At 32.1% G+C, this 16,783-nt stretch overlaps 1 protein-coding gene across 1 annotated transcript; it reads left to right on the top strand.

Moving 5' to 3' along the window:
- Positions 1 to 3,682: 3,682 nt before the first annotated feature.
- Positions 3,683 to 16,172, top strand: LOC132733517 (uncharacterized; the record flags this gene model as incomplete). The annotated part of the gene is made up of 3 exons (XM_060720172.1): positions 3,683 to 3,838; positions 13,407 to 13,547; positions 15,495 to 16,172. Coding segments are annotated over 3 exons (552 nt in total), but the record flags the coding sequence as incomplete, so codon positions are not given.
- Positions 16,173 to 16,783: the final 611 nt, after the last annotated feature.

Here is a 16,783-nt window from a genome sequence, read left to right as displayed (position 1 = left end):
TTTTTTTTGGGGGGGGGGCCTTTTAAAAAGGGGAAAAATAGAAAAAAGCCACAATTAAAAACTCCTCCTTTTTTTAGGAATTCCCTCCCTCTGTCCGTAAAAATTTTGTGGGTTTGGGGCCCTAACTTTTTTAAATTTATCAAAGGGAATTTTTTAAAAATTTTGGGAAAAATGTTTTGGGTTTTAAAAAATAAATGTTTTCATGGGGCCCCAAAACGAACCCCCAACCCCCCAGGGGCAAGGGGCGCCTTGCCCCCATTCAAGGTCCCATTTGGTTCCCCCCTTTTTTAGGTATTTTGTCCCTGTTTCCCGTCCATAACTTTCCCCTTTTTTAGAAAAGGGAAAAAGTTTAAAAACTTGGCCCCCAATTGGTTTACAAAAAATTTAAAAACAATGTGTCCCCTGGGCAAAAACCCTCACTTTACCCCAAGGGTTCCCCCCGGTTAAAACTTGGAAAAGGGCAAAGATTTACTAGTCTGTTTTTTTAAAAGGTTTAAAATTTTTTTTGTCCCGGTCCCAAAAACTTTTTCATAAGGTTTTAAAAAGGGTTTTTTAAAAAAAACTTGGCCAAAATAAATCCCCCAAACATAAGAAAGGTGTCCCCTGGAAACCTGCATTTCCCCACCCCAAAGGTAAGGTTCCCCTTTTTTTAAAGGGGTCAAAAAAATTTAAAATAGGGTTTTTAAAGGGGGTTTTTTTTTGGGCCCCAAACTAGAAATTCTTCATAGTTTTCCAAAGGGTTTTTTTGGGAAAATTCTTTGGGAAAAAAGTCAAAAAATAAAAGACGATATGGGCAAGTACAACCCCTGCCCTTACCTTTCCAAAGGTCCAAAGGGACCTTAAAAGGTCAAAGGGTTTAAAAGAGGGCTGTTAAAATTAAAAGTTTTTTTTTTGTGTCTGGGGCCCCTTAAATTTTCCAAAAGAAACAAGGGCTTTTTTTAAAATACTTGGCAAAAAATGTCCAAAAAAAAATAAGAACGAATGGTTGGGGGCAAAGGGGCAAAATTTCAAATTTTCCCCAAACCCCCCCAAGGTTTTAAAGGGCCCCTCTTTTGGGTCCAAAAAAATTTAAAATGTCCCCTTTTAAAAAGGGGAATTTTGGGGTCGATCTAAAAACTTTTTTCCCAAAAAGTTTTAAAGGGAAAATTTAAATTTGGGGAAAAAATAGTCGCAAAAATGGGCTCAAAGAAATGTCAAAATACAACATGGGAACCCTTTCCCCCCAAAGGGGGCAAGATTCCCTTTGAAGGGTTTAAAAGGTTTAACCCGAGGGCCTTTTTTAAAAATATTTAATTTAAAAATTTATTGGGGGGTTCCCGGGCCCTAAATTTTATAAAAATTAAAAATTTAAAAAGTTTTTTGGGGCAAAAAAAATCACAAAATAAAAAATGAAAATTGTAAAATTCGCCAACCTTTTCCCCTCCCTAAAAAGGGTTAAGGGTAAAACACTTAAAAGGTAAAAGACAAACAAAAAAGTCCTTTTTTAAAAGGGAAAATTTTTTTTGTCTATTTCCAAATAATTTTTTTTTCATAGATAAAAGGTTTTTAAAAAAAATTTGGGCACAAAAATCCCAAAAATAAGAAAAAATTTAATATCGGGAAAAAAACAGGGGTTTTTCCCTACCCCCAAAGGTCAAAAAACTTAGAGGCCCAAAGTTTTAAACATCTCTTTTTAAAAAATTAAGGGGTATTTTTTTGGTTTTCCTTTAAACAATTTTTCCTTTCATATTTTCAAGGGTTTTTTTAAAAGTTAAAAATATAAAAAAAATTAATAAACGATAGGGTAAAATGAAAAACCTTTTAACCCCCAAACCCCCCAATTTTTAAAAGGTCCATTTAAAGGGGGTAAAAAGGTCAAAATAAAATGGGTTTTTTTTTAAAATTTCCTTTGTTTTTTTATTTCTTTAAAAAAAAATTTAAAATTGTAGAAAATTTTTTCCCACGGGAAAAGCCCCCAAGGAAAATTAAAAAACCTAAAAGGCCCTTTTGAAAAAAAAAAATTTTTAGTTTTAAATAAAAAATTCCTGAGGGGGGGGCCCTTTGGGAAAATTTTTTTGTTAAAAATTTCCCTTTGAAAATTCGGCCATCCAAAAAATTTCCAGAATGCCCCATTTTTCCCCTTTTAAATTTTCCGAATTTTTTTTTTAAATTCCCAAATAATTTTTTCATATTTCTTAAATTTTTCAAAAAACTTTTTTTTCATTATCAAAACCCTAAAAATCAAAAATTTTTTATGTAAAGTTTTTAAAAAGTTAGGGTTTTGGGGTTTTTCCATTTTTTTTTTTTTCATTTTAAAATTTGGGAAAATTTAAATTTAAAAAATTTTTTTTATATTTTTTTAATTTTGCCCCTTCTTTTTTTTAAATAAAAAATGGTTTCTAAAAAGGGAAAAGGGTTCTTTAAGTAAAATTTTTTTAATTTCAAGATTTTAATCTCCTTTTTAAATTTTTAATTTATTTTTGCCTTTTAAAAATGTTATTTTCTGGTTACAGAACAGGAAAGGTTCCAAACAGATTTAACTTCAAATAGAGAAAAGTTGAAACATTTGTATATATATATTCATCCTGAAAAATTTGATCTTTTGATTATCTGTTGTATAAACATAATTTTCTTACTAGGCAGGGATACTTAACATATTACCATGATACAGACAAAGAACTCAAAGTTCATTCATGTCTTCCACAATGGCATAATTGAGTGGCCATGGCCTTCAGAATGTTGCTGACATACTTCTTATTTCTAACCAGTAGGGGACTTTTGTATTGCTTGCAATATTTGATAATTGCTTGTTTTTATACTGGAAATAATAAAGGTATAAATAATTTACTATTACATATTCAAATTCACAATCCCTAGAGTCATAAGATCATCTTCCCAAATACTGCAAATTAATAATAGTAGTGTTTTATGCTCTTTTTTTAAAGTACAGTAAAATTAGAGAAATTCAACCTTGCAGCAACAGAACAAAAATAAAGAGTTGAAAGACATAAACATGTGGAGTCACCAAAGAACAAAAAAAATAACACAATTGTTTTTTCCCAAATGAAAGAAGAATCTATTAGATACAAAGAGATCTAAGTCTGATGGTAGGCAAGATAAAGAATACCAGTAGAAGTGAAGATAACCGTACGTTAACTGGTAAGATTTTAGATAATTTTTATGTACCAGAGAATGAAAATCTAAGAAACATACCAGCTGGGTCAGGTTGACACATATATCATTAAAATAAACTTCTAATTTACTTTAAAGAGAGAAAAGTTTTAGTGTCTATTTACCTTAAATATGAATTCATGTTACTTAAATTAACTATAATGAACCCATTCCTGATGCAAGTTCTCCCACTTTGGAGACAAGCATTGTGGATTTTAATAAAATATATCAGCAGTCAGTATAAGATGGTTCACTCATGGGAAACAAGTTGATAAAATATAAGATATATATTGCTCTCAATGTGAAATGATTAAAAAGATATCATTTACAAAGTAAATTTGGTATTATCATGAATAAGGAATATACAAAACTGTTCTCTGCATTTCTTAAAAAAATCCAAATTTTTGTGCATTTTCATTCAATTTCTCTAGATATATATATTATGTAGAAGAAAAAAAACCAGTTTTATTCAAAATAGAAGCAATTACCCACAATAAAATGTGACATATTACATACTGATATTATATTTTAGTTCTGTTTGGTCCGACTTGTGCAGTCTGTAGACAGGAACACTGAGGTGATGCATTGCGTCATGCAAACAATGGATGTTTTATCTAGGTCTACCAACAAAACAACACTTCCAGATGATACAGATTTCATTATACCTGATGCTAAAAGATCTGATAAGGCTAGTTATAACTTATAATTGTGATACTAATCTACAAGAGCTACCTGTAGTTTTACTTCCGCAGTATAACAATACATTAATCAAGAAAAATCTAAATGTTGTACATATATGCTACTTCATTTTTTTAGCTCATCTGAGCACACGGCACAAAGTGCTTTCGTGTAAGTTTTTTGTGATTGCAGTTTGTCTGTTGTTCATATATTATCACCATGTGGTACTCTAAACTTACTTTGTCCTGCACCAAACATAGTTATTGGGGTGGGGGGGGCTATATAGGAATCACTTTGTCCCGTCCTGTCTCGTCTCATCTCAGGAACTGGTAGAGATACAGTCCAACCCCGTTTATTCAAAGTGCCTTGGACTGTATATTTACTTCAATTAATCGATGGGTTTGAATAATCGAAATCGGAATTTTATGATAGACGAAAACTACTCCACTTTGACCAATCATAGCAAAAACTACCATTTACAACACACTTACTTCCTGCAATCAACTGAGAAAAATAAATATTAAAGATAAGATGCGTAAAAAATATTTTATTGGCATCGAAGACATAAAGACTTGCATATTATTCTACAATATTATACCTCATTTGCATACGCCCTTCTATATTAAATATGAACGTCATCCGGTCCATAAACCGCATACAGACCGGGGGCGGTCCATAATTCATATATGGACTGGATGACGTCATATTAAATGTTAAAGTTTGGGAGTTATTTTTGCTTGACAAAAATTGAATAACAAAAGAAGAGCATGATTTGTTTCCTGTATCGCTTGAAAATAATAATAAACCCGGCTAAGGTTTGAGATATTTCACACACTGAACACATAAATTATTATTTGAAAGCAAATTATAGTAAAAATGTCAGCAACAAAAGGGATGAAAGGATTTTGATTCGGTATAATATAACAAATAAAACATGGCCTTTCGGGCAAAATGCAAGTTTACGGACTGGTTGGTCAGACCTCGGAAGGTATATGTCCCTCAGCTGCGCTTCGGGCCATATACCTTTCTCAGTCTGACCAATCAGTCCGTAAACTTGCATATTGCCCTCTAGGCCATGTATTATTTATTAATTATGTATTGTTTCGTTTCGCGCAAAGCCTTAAAAATGGCTGTGTTGTCACTACGGTATTTACAGCTAAACTCTGGTATTTTCAATTGTAGCGTTACAATTAATGAAAAAAAATGTTTTTGATGTTTTGACAAATTCACATATACTGTATGTATGAAAATTATTGCTGTCATCCTCAACAGTAACAAAATTGGACACGGTGCACTAAGCTTTTCATTTTCGGTAATTTAAGTTGATTAAAGAACACACAAAGAGTAATTATCATGATTGTCTAAATACACGCATGACTGTTGATATTTTTTCACAAGTCGACCGGTCAGCGAATGGATCTGCGCCAATTAGTCTGGCTTCAAATAATAATTAGTCTGGCTTCGAATAATAGGTGTGAAATTCTTTCATAATTGTATAATTGAGACTGAAATTTTACTTTGAAAAATAGGAGGTATTCGGATAATGCATTTCGAATAATACGCTCGTATTTATATTGATTTATATAGAAAAAAAACCCGCCGATCTATTCGATAATGCCTGGTTTTTGAAAAAAGGGTTTTCAAATTTAACCCCTTTTGGGGGACTTTTTAAATTTGAACATCAAAACCAAATCGCAATGAACTGCTATGCCCAATTTTTCTAATTTCTATTTTTAGTTAAACGTAATTTATCTTATCAAATTTTTTATTTTAGAAAAATAAAAAAAAATGAAAATTTAAAAAATTTACAAAATATCAGCTTTAATCATTAGTCGGGGTGTCTTTAAACTTTTTGGGGCAAAGGTTTTTTTTTTAACTTGGGGCGGTCTTTTTCGTTTTTACATGGCATAACAAAGATTTTTTCTTAATTTTAGGGGGCCCATAACCCATTTAGACGGGCTTTTTGGGCCTCCTGCCCCCTCTTAATGAAAAACCCTATTATGAGCATTTAAAAAAGGTACTTCACTTCAAATAGTTTTAATTGGCAATTATTTTAAAGCACCTTGGTTTGCTAGTGAAATTGCCTTCTTTATATCAAGTTTTGTTCTCATTTTTAGCTCGACTTTTTTTTTTTTTTTTTTTTAAAGTAGAGGTATTGTTATAGTCGGGTCGGCGTTGCCGATGCCGTTGCCGTCCGCAAACTTGTACCTGGATCATAACTTTTTTATTTCTTGGTGTATTGTCTTCATACTTGGCCACAACAACCCTTGGGACAAGACCTTCCAGTAGACCACACTAACCTTGACCTTCATCCATAAATGACCTTGACCTTCAAGGTTAAAAGTCCAATTTTTGCTTGTTCATGCTGTTATGGCTGTAACTTTGTTATTTTTGAATGGATTGTCTTCAAACTTGAACATAATAATCTTCAAGGATATCCCTTAAAAATAACCAGCCAGACTTTGACCTTCACTCATAAATGACCTTGACTTTGAAGGTCAAATTATTGAAATTTTCATTTTTTTGGCTATTATTGGCTGTAACTTTGTTATTTTTGAATGGATTATCTTCAAACTTGACATAATTATCTTCAGGGATATCCCTTAAAAATAACTAGACAGACCTTGACATTCTCTAATAAATGACCTTGACTTTGAAGGTCAAATTATTGAAATATTCATTTTTTTGGCTATTATTGGCTGTAACTTTGTTATTTTTGAATGGATTGTCTTGAAACTTGAACATAATAATCTTCAAAGATAACTGTTAAAAAATATACCGAAAGACCTTGACCTTCACTCATTAATGACATTGTCTTTGAAGGTCAAATTATTGAAATTTTCATTGTTTTGGCGGTAACTGACTGTAACTTTGCTATTATTGAAGGGATCAACTTCATATTATAACAGAACATTCTTAAGGACCAGACCTTGTTGTTTATCAAACCCAAATTTGCTTGGGCTCTTTAATGACCTTGACCTTGAAGGTTAAATTACTGAATTTTCTCAGATTTGTGCATTAAATGACCATAATTATATATTTATTGGTGTGTGTGTGTGTGTGTGTATATATATATATATATACATATCTATCATCATCATCATCATCATCATCATCATCATCATCAACAACAACAACAACAACAGTTTTTCTATTTATAGAATTGCGTAATGTTTCTATTTATAGAATTGCGTAATGTTTCTATTTATGGAAATTGCGTAATGTTTCTATTTTTTTTTTTTTTTTAAAAAGTAGAGGTATTGTTATAGTCGGGTCGGCGTTGCCGATGCCGTTGCCGTCCGCAAACTTGTACCTGGATCATAACTTTTTTATTTCTTGGTGTATTGTCTTCATACTTGGCCACAACAACTCTTGGGACAAGACCTTCCAGTAGACCACACTAACCTTGACCTTCATCCATAAATGACCTTGACCTTCAAGGTTAAAAGTCCAATTTTTGCTTGTTCATGCTGTTATTGGCTGTAACTTTGTTATTTTTGAATGGATTGTCTTCAAACTTGAACATAATAATTTTCAAGGATATCCCTTAAAAATAACCAGCCAGACTTTGACTTTCACTCATAAATGACCTTGACTTTGAAGGTCAAATTATTGAAATTTTCATTTTTTTGGCTATTATTGGCTGTAACTTTGTTATTTTTGAATGGATTATCTTCAAACTTGAACATAATTATCTTCAGGGATATCCCTTAAAAATAACTAGACAGACCTTGACATTCTCTAATAAATGACCTTGACTTTGAAGGTCAAATTATTGAAATATTCATTTTTTTGGCTATTATTGGCTGTAACTTTGTTATTTTTGAATGGATTGTCTTGAAACTTGAACATAATAATCTTCAAAGATAACTGTTAAAAAATATATCGAAAGACCTTGACCTTCACTCATTAATGACATTGTCTTTGAAGGTCAAATTATTGAAATTTTCATTGTTTTGGCGGTAACTGACTGTAACTTTGCTATTATTGAAGGGATCAACTTCATATTATAACAGAACATTCTTAAGGACCAGACCTTGTTGTTTATCAAACCCAAATTTGCTTGGGCTCTTTAATGACCTTGACCTTGAAGGTTAAATTACTGAATTTTCTCAGATTTGTGCATTAAATGACCATAATTATATATTTATTGGCGTGTGTGTGTATATATATATATATATATACATATCTATCATCATCATCATCATCATCATCATCATCATCATCAACAACAACAACAACAGTTTTTCTATTTATAGAATTGCGTAATGTTTCTATTTATAGAATTGCGTAATGTTTCTATTTATGGAAATTGCGTAATGTTTCTATTTATGGAAATTGCCTAATGTTTCTATGTATGGAAATTGCGTAATGTTTCTATTTATAGAAATTGCCTAATGTTTCCATTTTTAGAAATTGCCTAATGTTTCTATTTTTAGAAATTGCCTAATGTTTCTATTTTTAGAAATTGCCTTTCTATTTTTAGAAATTGTGTAATGTTTCTATTTTTAGAAATTGCGTAATGTTTCTATTTTAAGAAATTGCGTAATGTTTCTATTTTAAGTAATTGTGTAATGTTTCTATTTTTAGAAATTGCGTAATGTTTCTATTTTTAAAAATTGCTTAATGTTTCTATTTTTAGAAATTGCATGTTTCTATTTATGGAAATTGCATGTTTCTATTTCTGGAAATTGCGTAATGTTTCTATTTTTAGAAATTGCGTAATGTTTCTATTTTTAGAAGTTGCGTAATGTTTCTATTTTTAGAATTTCTATTTTTAGAAATTGCATTTCTATTTTTAGAAATTGCGTAATGTTTCTATTTTTAGAAATTGCGTAATGTTTCTATTTTTAGAATTTCTATTTTTAGAAATTGCGTAATGTTTCTATTTTTAGAAATTGCATTTCTATTTTTGTAAAATTAAGTACAGGCTTTCTACTGGTCCCTACTTTTCCTACTTTTTCCTACTTTTTTCTTTTGATCCCTACTTTGCCCTACTTTTTTCTGAAATAGCCCTATTATCCCTACTTTTTCATTTTGAAATGAAAAAAAAAAGATATTGAAAGTGGTATTTCAGTTGCATTTTCAGTTGCAATTGATGAGTAGTTCAGGTGTGTGTGTGTGTCTCCTTGTGATGTCCATCCTTGAAAGACTCATGGTCAGAGCTGCATTACTGTATGTACTGCAGCGATTTTGCAAGTACTGGTACTGATACTGAATTACTCTTACAAAATTTTGCTACTACACAGGTACTGGTACTGCATTGCTGTCTTAAAAAGGTGGTACTGCTACTGCATTACTAGGCAGTACTTTTGGTTTTGATAAAAATGTCATCAATTTTTCTCATAAAGTAAAGCTGTAAATTCCATGTATTATTTTATTTTTGTGAAAAGTAAGTTATCAAATCTATAAATAATTTGCTGCAATATTCCTTCAAATGTTAACTTAGTATTTATCATAAAAAAGCACCAAAGACTTTAAGTAAAATTAAAATTGAGATAAACAGAGTCAATAACTCTTTACTGATAAAATATCCTTATTGCAATCTTATTACTTTGTATTTACTAGTAAAAAAAGAGCAAAATAAACACTAATTAATTACTTCTATTCTAAATAATCCTATTTCAAGTGATATTGTTAGCACCATAAAAAGTTGTTATTTACTTTGGTATAAATTGAACAGAGGTGTGAAAATGTGAAAGGCAACAAAAAGACTGGTGGGTTTAAAATGTAAGATTATTGCATTGTATTACCGTTGACTGGTTACAAAACAATAACATATGACATGAATATATGTTGTAATTATTGTTTGTAAAAAGTATGTTCGTTCATTTATATAAGTTGTAAAAATGTAATGTCAACTTTAAAGTAAATGATTTTATTTCTTTGTTGAATAATGTTTGCAATTATTTAGAATGACACTATGTATTTATTCAAACTTTGATGAATATATAAAAGTATTAGTAGTCTACTGGTACTTAATTACTTCCCCCAAAAAGTACTGGTACTGCAGTACCAAGCTAAAATCAAGTACTGGTACTGCAAATCTTGGCAAGTACTGGTACTTAAGTACTGCACCCTTAGTACTGATGCAGCTCTGCTCATGGTGCCTTGGCAAAACATTCAGCAACATTCTGCCTATGAGGTGCATGTCTTTCAAGCATGGACTGAACTGAAGTTACACACAGCCTGATGTGGTCTTGGTGATGGTATGTTTTGCTAATTCTTAAATAAAACAGTAAGAAATTCCTACTTTATCCCTACTTTTTAACATCAGAAATCCCTACTTTGCCCTACTTTTTGGTAAAAAAATGCCCTACTTTTTCCCTAGTTTTTTTGGTAGAGGCAGTAGAAAGCCTGTTAAGTAATGTTTCTATTTTTAGAAATTGCGTAATGTTTCTATTTTTAGAAATTGTGTGTTTCTATTTATAGAATTGCGTGGTTCTATTCATATATATATATACAAAATAGATAAACAAAAATAATGTGACAAGACAGACCAACTAAATTTATAAAAAAGAAACGTTAAGATATGTCCAAACCTTTCTTATTGTTTGCGTTTAGAAAAAGTAAAAAGTTGAGCGTTGCCCCCGCCCGGCGGTGGCTCTTGTTCATCTTAGTGATAACATTTAGATATTAATCAGTAACAAATGTTTAATTTTACTGAGAACATATCAAGCTTATTGTGAGAGGAATACTACATGATGTCAATATGGGCGCCATCATTTTGAAGTGGATGTCACTTTAGGTTACAACGTTACAACTATATAATTTTAACATTTATAGAATTACTTGAGTGAAATTTCTTGCAGAAAATAATTTCCAATTCAATTCTTTATTTGAAAATATATTTCAAGTCATTATCACAAATAAAACAGAATGCAAAATATTTTTCATGTTGATGTGCAATTTTAGCGGATGTTGATTTTTTAAATACTGTTAAGCTTAATTCTTCTGTCTGTTCGTCAGTTCTTTTTTGTGTCGCACATAACTCAAAAAGTATTTGACATAGAGTCATGAAACTTTACAGGAATGTTGACCAGCATGTGTAGTTGTGCACCTGAGTATTTTCTTGTGGATTTATTTAGTATTTTTAGAGTTATTGCCCTTGACTTAGTAAATTTTGAAATTTTCAACTTGTGTCTCATGTAACTCAAAAAGGATTTGACATAGAGTCATGAAACCTTACAGGAATGTTGCTCAGTATATGTAGTTGTGCACCTGGTGTTTCGCTTAAGAATTTATCCAGTTTTTGTAGAGTTATTGCACTTGACTTATTAGAAACCATTTCATTATGTTGTGTTGTTTGTTTCTTGAGTGCTTGAGTTAGAATCAACCAACTTTACAGGAATAATGATCAACATCACTGTGAAGCTATGCACCTGGGACTTTGCATGTGGATTTTTTTCAGTTTGTTAGAGTTATTGCCCTTGACTTACAGTAGTATAAATTTTGCAATTTTCAAATAGTTCATGCATAGCTCAAAAAGTATTTATCTTGTAGGCCTGAAAGTTTACAAGAATGTTGGTCAGCATGTGTACTTATGCACCTTGGGGTTTGCTTGTGGATTTATTAAGTATTTGTAAACTCTTTCCCTTTAATTAGTAAAAGTTTTTTAGTTTCAACTTGTGGCACATGTAGTCCAAAAAATATTTGACCTAGAGTCAAAAGATTGACATAACAGAGGAGTGTGGGGGCACCTGTGTCCTATGGACACATTTCTAGTTTTTATTTGTTTGGGTCGTCAGACCAAACAAATAATGGTAGCGAAATTTCAGACTCTAATTCTGTTAATTGCAAATGCCAAAAGTAGTCCGCTTTTTTGAAGCGGTTACTTCCCTTTATATGTTACACTAAGGCCGAAAAATTCAGGGGAGATCACTGTGTAAATATGGTCACATGACAGACGCATTAATTTTCAAGCAAAATAATCTTCGAATGGTCGAATATTTCTAATATTGTTTTATTCTTTATAGATATACATGCTTATAGTAAGCGCCATGATTATTTACACAAGTGTTAAACAACAGTTAGCGTCGTTACAAACCCTAATTTAGAATAATATGGTTTTCTTGAGACCGTAAACACATAAATTCACCTTGGCCGAGGGGTTAGCGCTCGCTTAGGAAGCGAGAGGTCTGGAGTTCAAATTCCAGTTAAGGCAACTAATTTTTGTTTTTCAAATTGTTTAAGTCAAATAAACATTGGATTGAATATCAGTGTTGCAATTAGTCTTATAGCCAATTTGCACGCTGGAATGAATTGCTGGCACTATACAAAAACAAATTTTATAATCTCACAACCTTCAACTTTCTGATATTCTGAGACCCAAACAAATTCAGCGCCTTCTGTGCTTTGATTTGCTGTAACTGATTAGTAAATTTGTTTCTTATAAATGGATTGCCTTAAGACACAGTAATGATATCCTTTAGGAAAAGACCTTTCTGAAAATCAAACTAGCTTTGACCTTGACTTTTAAGTGACCTTGAAGGTGTAATTATTGAATTTTCACTTTTTAAATTTTCAGATTTTTGGTAAAACTTTGTTATTAGTATACAATATGGAAATTATTAGTATCAACTTGAATAAACATGGCATATCAGTGCAATATTTCAATGCATCTGTGTGTGTGTGTCAAGATTGTTAACTCTCACAGTTTAAGTTTGACATAATTGTACGTCTTTTCTAACTTAAAAGATCTCTAAAAATGTACCTAAGTGGCTATAGCTTACTTACTTATGAATAAATTGTCCTCATACTGTGACACAACAATCCTTGAGGATAGACCACTTACATTGATCTTGAGTGATAAATGACTTTGACATTCAAGGTCAAGTGACTGATTTTTTTTTTGCCGTAACTGTCTATAACGTTATTATTATACATCCTTTCCAATCTCGCCAACTCACAGACATATTAACTTGAACATGAAATATCAATATTGAAAACCTATTGTTTTCTTAATTGCTTTGTCATGTTTCTTGTCTATTAGCTCATCTATTTCAAAGTGGCCAAGTGGTTAACACATCAGACTTCATTCAAACAAGAAACTTTACACTCATTGCTTAGTACAGATTTGAAAGTGTGTCTATAAGCTTAAAGCCTCCTGCAATCAAACTAAAATGAATTCTGTATAAACTAAACTTAATGTGAACTATTTACTAATTTTAGCAATGAAGAATAAAGACTGTTATCTTTTCTTTCTATATATCTCAGGTTATCAATCTATGGCTATCATAGCCCCTTTGTTAATATTGTGACCCAATTTTTAACATGAATTAATTTGATAAGTGCTCAATCATTGGTGGATGAAAGCAATGTTATTCTTCTAACATAATATAACATAATAGCACATATATTTAAGATGAATATTTAAGATGAATAATGTTCAATATTCTGTAAAAATGTTGTAAAATAATAAAACAATTTATCTTCACCCTACTGGAGTCATCCTCCTTTGAATTCAGGACTTTTATTAATACAGAAATCTAAGAAACTCATACTTGTTGTAATAAATTGCTTGTTGTTTTCTTATGCCTATAAAAAAAGGCAAAGTCATTTTTGTATTTTATTTATAGGTAGTTGTAGAACTCAAATGTACATTTCTTAAAATCAATGATATTGATACAATCAACCAGCAGTTTGAAGCTGAATTATTTGTACAAGCAAAATGGGAGGAGCCTCAACTTCAACACAGTTTATTTGGCAGTAAAGACAAGGTACTTGACTTGTTCAAACTATGAAACATTTGTAAACTGGTTGTCAGTTATTCAAATGTGTGAACATTTGTCTTTCAAAATTCTTAGGGTTTGTGAACATTTATGCATATAAAAGTCTATTGAAAATATAAGCTTACTCCTCAAACACAACACATGTAGTTATTTTAGCATAAATTTGGTAGTACTGAATGCACATTTTTGGATGGGAGGGGGGTGGGGCAAAACATGAAGTTAGTTATGCTGACTTACAAACAATATGATTTACACAAGGCATATTTTTTTTAGCTCATCTGTCACAAAGTGACAGGGTGAGCTTTTGTGATCGCTTTTCGTCTGTCGTCCGTCCGTTGTCCGTCTGTCCGACGTCCCTCCGTCCGTAAACTTTTGCTTTAAATGACATCTCGTCATAAACCACTGAGCCAATTTCATCCAAACTTCACAGGAATGTTCCTTTGGTGGTCACCTTTAAAAATTGTTCAAAGAATTTAATTCCATGCAGAACTCTGATTGCCATGGCAACCAAAAGAAAAATCTTTAAATATCTTCTTTTAAACGACCCTAAGAGCTAGAGCTTAGATATTTGGCATGAAACATCTTATAGTGAGTGTCTACCAAGTTTGTTCAAATAAAAGCCCTGGGGTCAAAATTGGCCCCGCCCCAGGGAGTCATTGATTTTCCCTATATGCATATAGTAAAAACTTAAAAAATCTTCTTTTAAAGAACCCAAAGAGCTAAGGCTAAGATATTTGGCATGAAACATCTTCTAGTGAGTGTCTACCAAGTTTGTTCAAATAAAAGCCCTGGGGTCAAAATTGGCCCCGCCAGAGGGGGGTCATAGCTTTTCCCTATACATGTATGCATATAGTAAAAACTTAAAAAATCTTCTTTTAAAGAACCCAAAGAGCTAGAGCTAAGATATTTGGCATGAAACATCTTCTAGTGAGTGTCTACCAAGTTTGTTCAAATAAAAGCCCTGGGGTCAAAATTGGCCCCGCCCCAGGGGGTCATTGATTTTCTCTATATGTATATAGTAAAAACTTAAAAAATCTTCTTTTAAAGAACCCAAAGAGCTAAAGCTAAGATATTTAGCATTAAACATGTTCTAATGGGTGTCTACCAAATTTGTTCAAATAAAAGCCCTGGGGTCAAAATTGGCCCCGCCCCGGGGGTCATTGATTTTCCTTATATGTGTATGGCAAAAACTTAAAAATCTTTTTTGAAAAAACCCATGTAGCTAGAGTTTAGATATTAAGCATGAAACATCTTCTAATCAGTGTCTACAAAGTTTGTTCAAATAAAAGCCCCGGGGTCAAAATTGGCCCTGCCCCGGGGGTCATTGATTTTCCTTTTTTGTGTATAGCAAAAACTTAAAAATCTTCTTTGAAAAACCCAAACAGCTAGAGTTTAGATATTAAGCATGAAACATCTTCTAGTGAGTGCACATGTCTACAAACTTTGTTCAAATAAAAGCCCGGGGGTCAACACTGGCCCTGCCCCAAGGGTGTCATTGTTTTTAACTATATGTGTATAGTAAAAACTTAAAAAATCTTCTTTTAAAAAAACCAATGAGCTAGAACTTAGATGTTTAGCATGAAACATCTTCTTACGGGTGTCTACCAAGTCTGTTCAAATAAACAAATAAAAGCCCTTGGGTAAAAATTGGGCTATATATAGGTGAGCGACCTCAGGGCCATCATGGCCCTCTTGTTTAGTTTTATTATTCATCATACGTCAACATGGAAAGTTTTAAAGACGATCATGGGATGGATGTTCAGGAGTGTAGATTGTAGTGAGCTTGTCATTTGTTAACTAATGATCTGTTGTGTTTGATAAAATCACTTAGTCATGCACATTGTATTTAACAATAAAACAAGTATACAAGTCACTTTAGACCAAAATATTTATTAATACAAGTATATTTTATTCTTATTTTTTCTTGGGTTTCAGGATAGTGAAGATCTAGACAAACTGATTCCATGGGAACCCAAGCTTATAGTAATGAATATAGATGGTGCATTTGTTCTGAATCGTAAGACATTTGACATCAGATTTCATGAACCTGGTTATAAATGTCCAGTAGTCATAGAACTGTGGCGCTTCAAAGGATTCTTCAAAGAGAATCTTGAGCTGGAACATTTTCCTGTGGATGTACAGGTATTATACACTTCATCTTACTTTTACCAAAGTTCTTGCTGGTTGTGAGGTGGTTGTAAAGTTAAACCTCTGGTCAAAAAATATTTCTGGTAGCCTTAACTTGACACTGTGTCTGTCCTTCTTATATTTATTATGTTGCATGGTGTGAAAACATGCAGCTTGATTGGAACTGGAATCTGGGACCTTCAAAATACCATTCTGCAGCTTTACCAATAAAACTATTAATAAAAATCTTGAATAGGGGTGATACCTCAAATTCACCAAAGAACACAATATATTACGAAAATTTCTGACCCAGTTTGATTGAGTCTGTTCCTAATGAAAAAGTGCAACATCGCTCTCGCCTCAGAGCACCACTTATGCACTATTCAATCTTCAACACTTACATGCTGGAATCACAGATCCCAAAGGACTAGAAACATTGATGTGAGCCTTTGTAAGTCTGTTGCAAATTTCAAGGGTTATAACAAATAGCACTATCAGGACTAAGGCCTCCACGGTTACACGTTTAAAGGGATTTGTTTTGATTTTCATTCATAAACGTTTACAATATTTTTTTACCGTTTAATCGAAATGACCATATTGTCTTACAAAATTTCTTAATCATTGCCTGTAATATAGGGTTAACGCACGTTTTTCAGTGTTATAACGTCTGCAGAGTACCGAGGAACGGTCAATGGTGCCCGAGCCCGGTAGGGTGAGGGCTCCAACGGTTCCGAGGGACTCTGCAGACTTTATAACACGAAATAAACGTGCGTTGACGCTATTATAGCATAAAATTTTAAAATAGATGCATGATGTCGATTTAATATAAAACACATACATTAAATCATTGCGCTTGGACGGTATTTATCCAATTCTACATGTTTTACGTATGCGTTTTATTTTTCCAGGGCCAACATCTTTGCAGAACCGAAGAAATTTCGAATTTTAATTGATTTAACAAAGCTTAACATTGGAGATTTATTAACTTAAGAAAAAATACACATTTAATTACTCTACCCAAGACAAAACATGACCCTCAAAAAATTTCTAGAATTATTTCTGATTGACGGTAGAAAAAAAATCAATGACATCAGAAT

Source organism: Ruditapes philippinarum, unplaced genomic scaffold, assembly GCF_026571515.1.
Source record: "Ruditapes philippinarum isolate M1 unplaced genomic scaffold, ASM2657151v2 ctg10144_1_1_1_1, whole genome shotgun sequence".
Lineage (NCBI taxonomy): Eukaryota > Metazoa > Mollusca > Bivalvia > Venerida > Veneridae > Ruditapes > Ruditapes philippinarum.
This window is presented reverse-complemented; position numbering and strand designations above follow the sequence as displayed.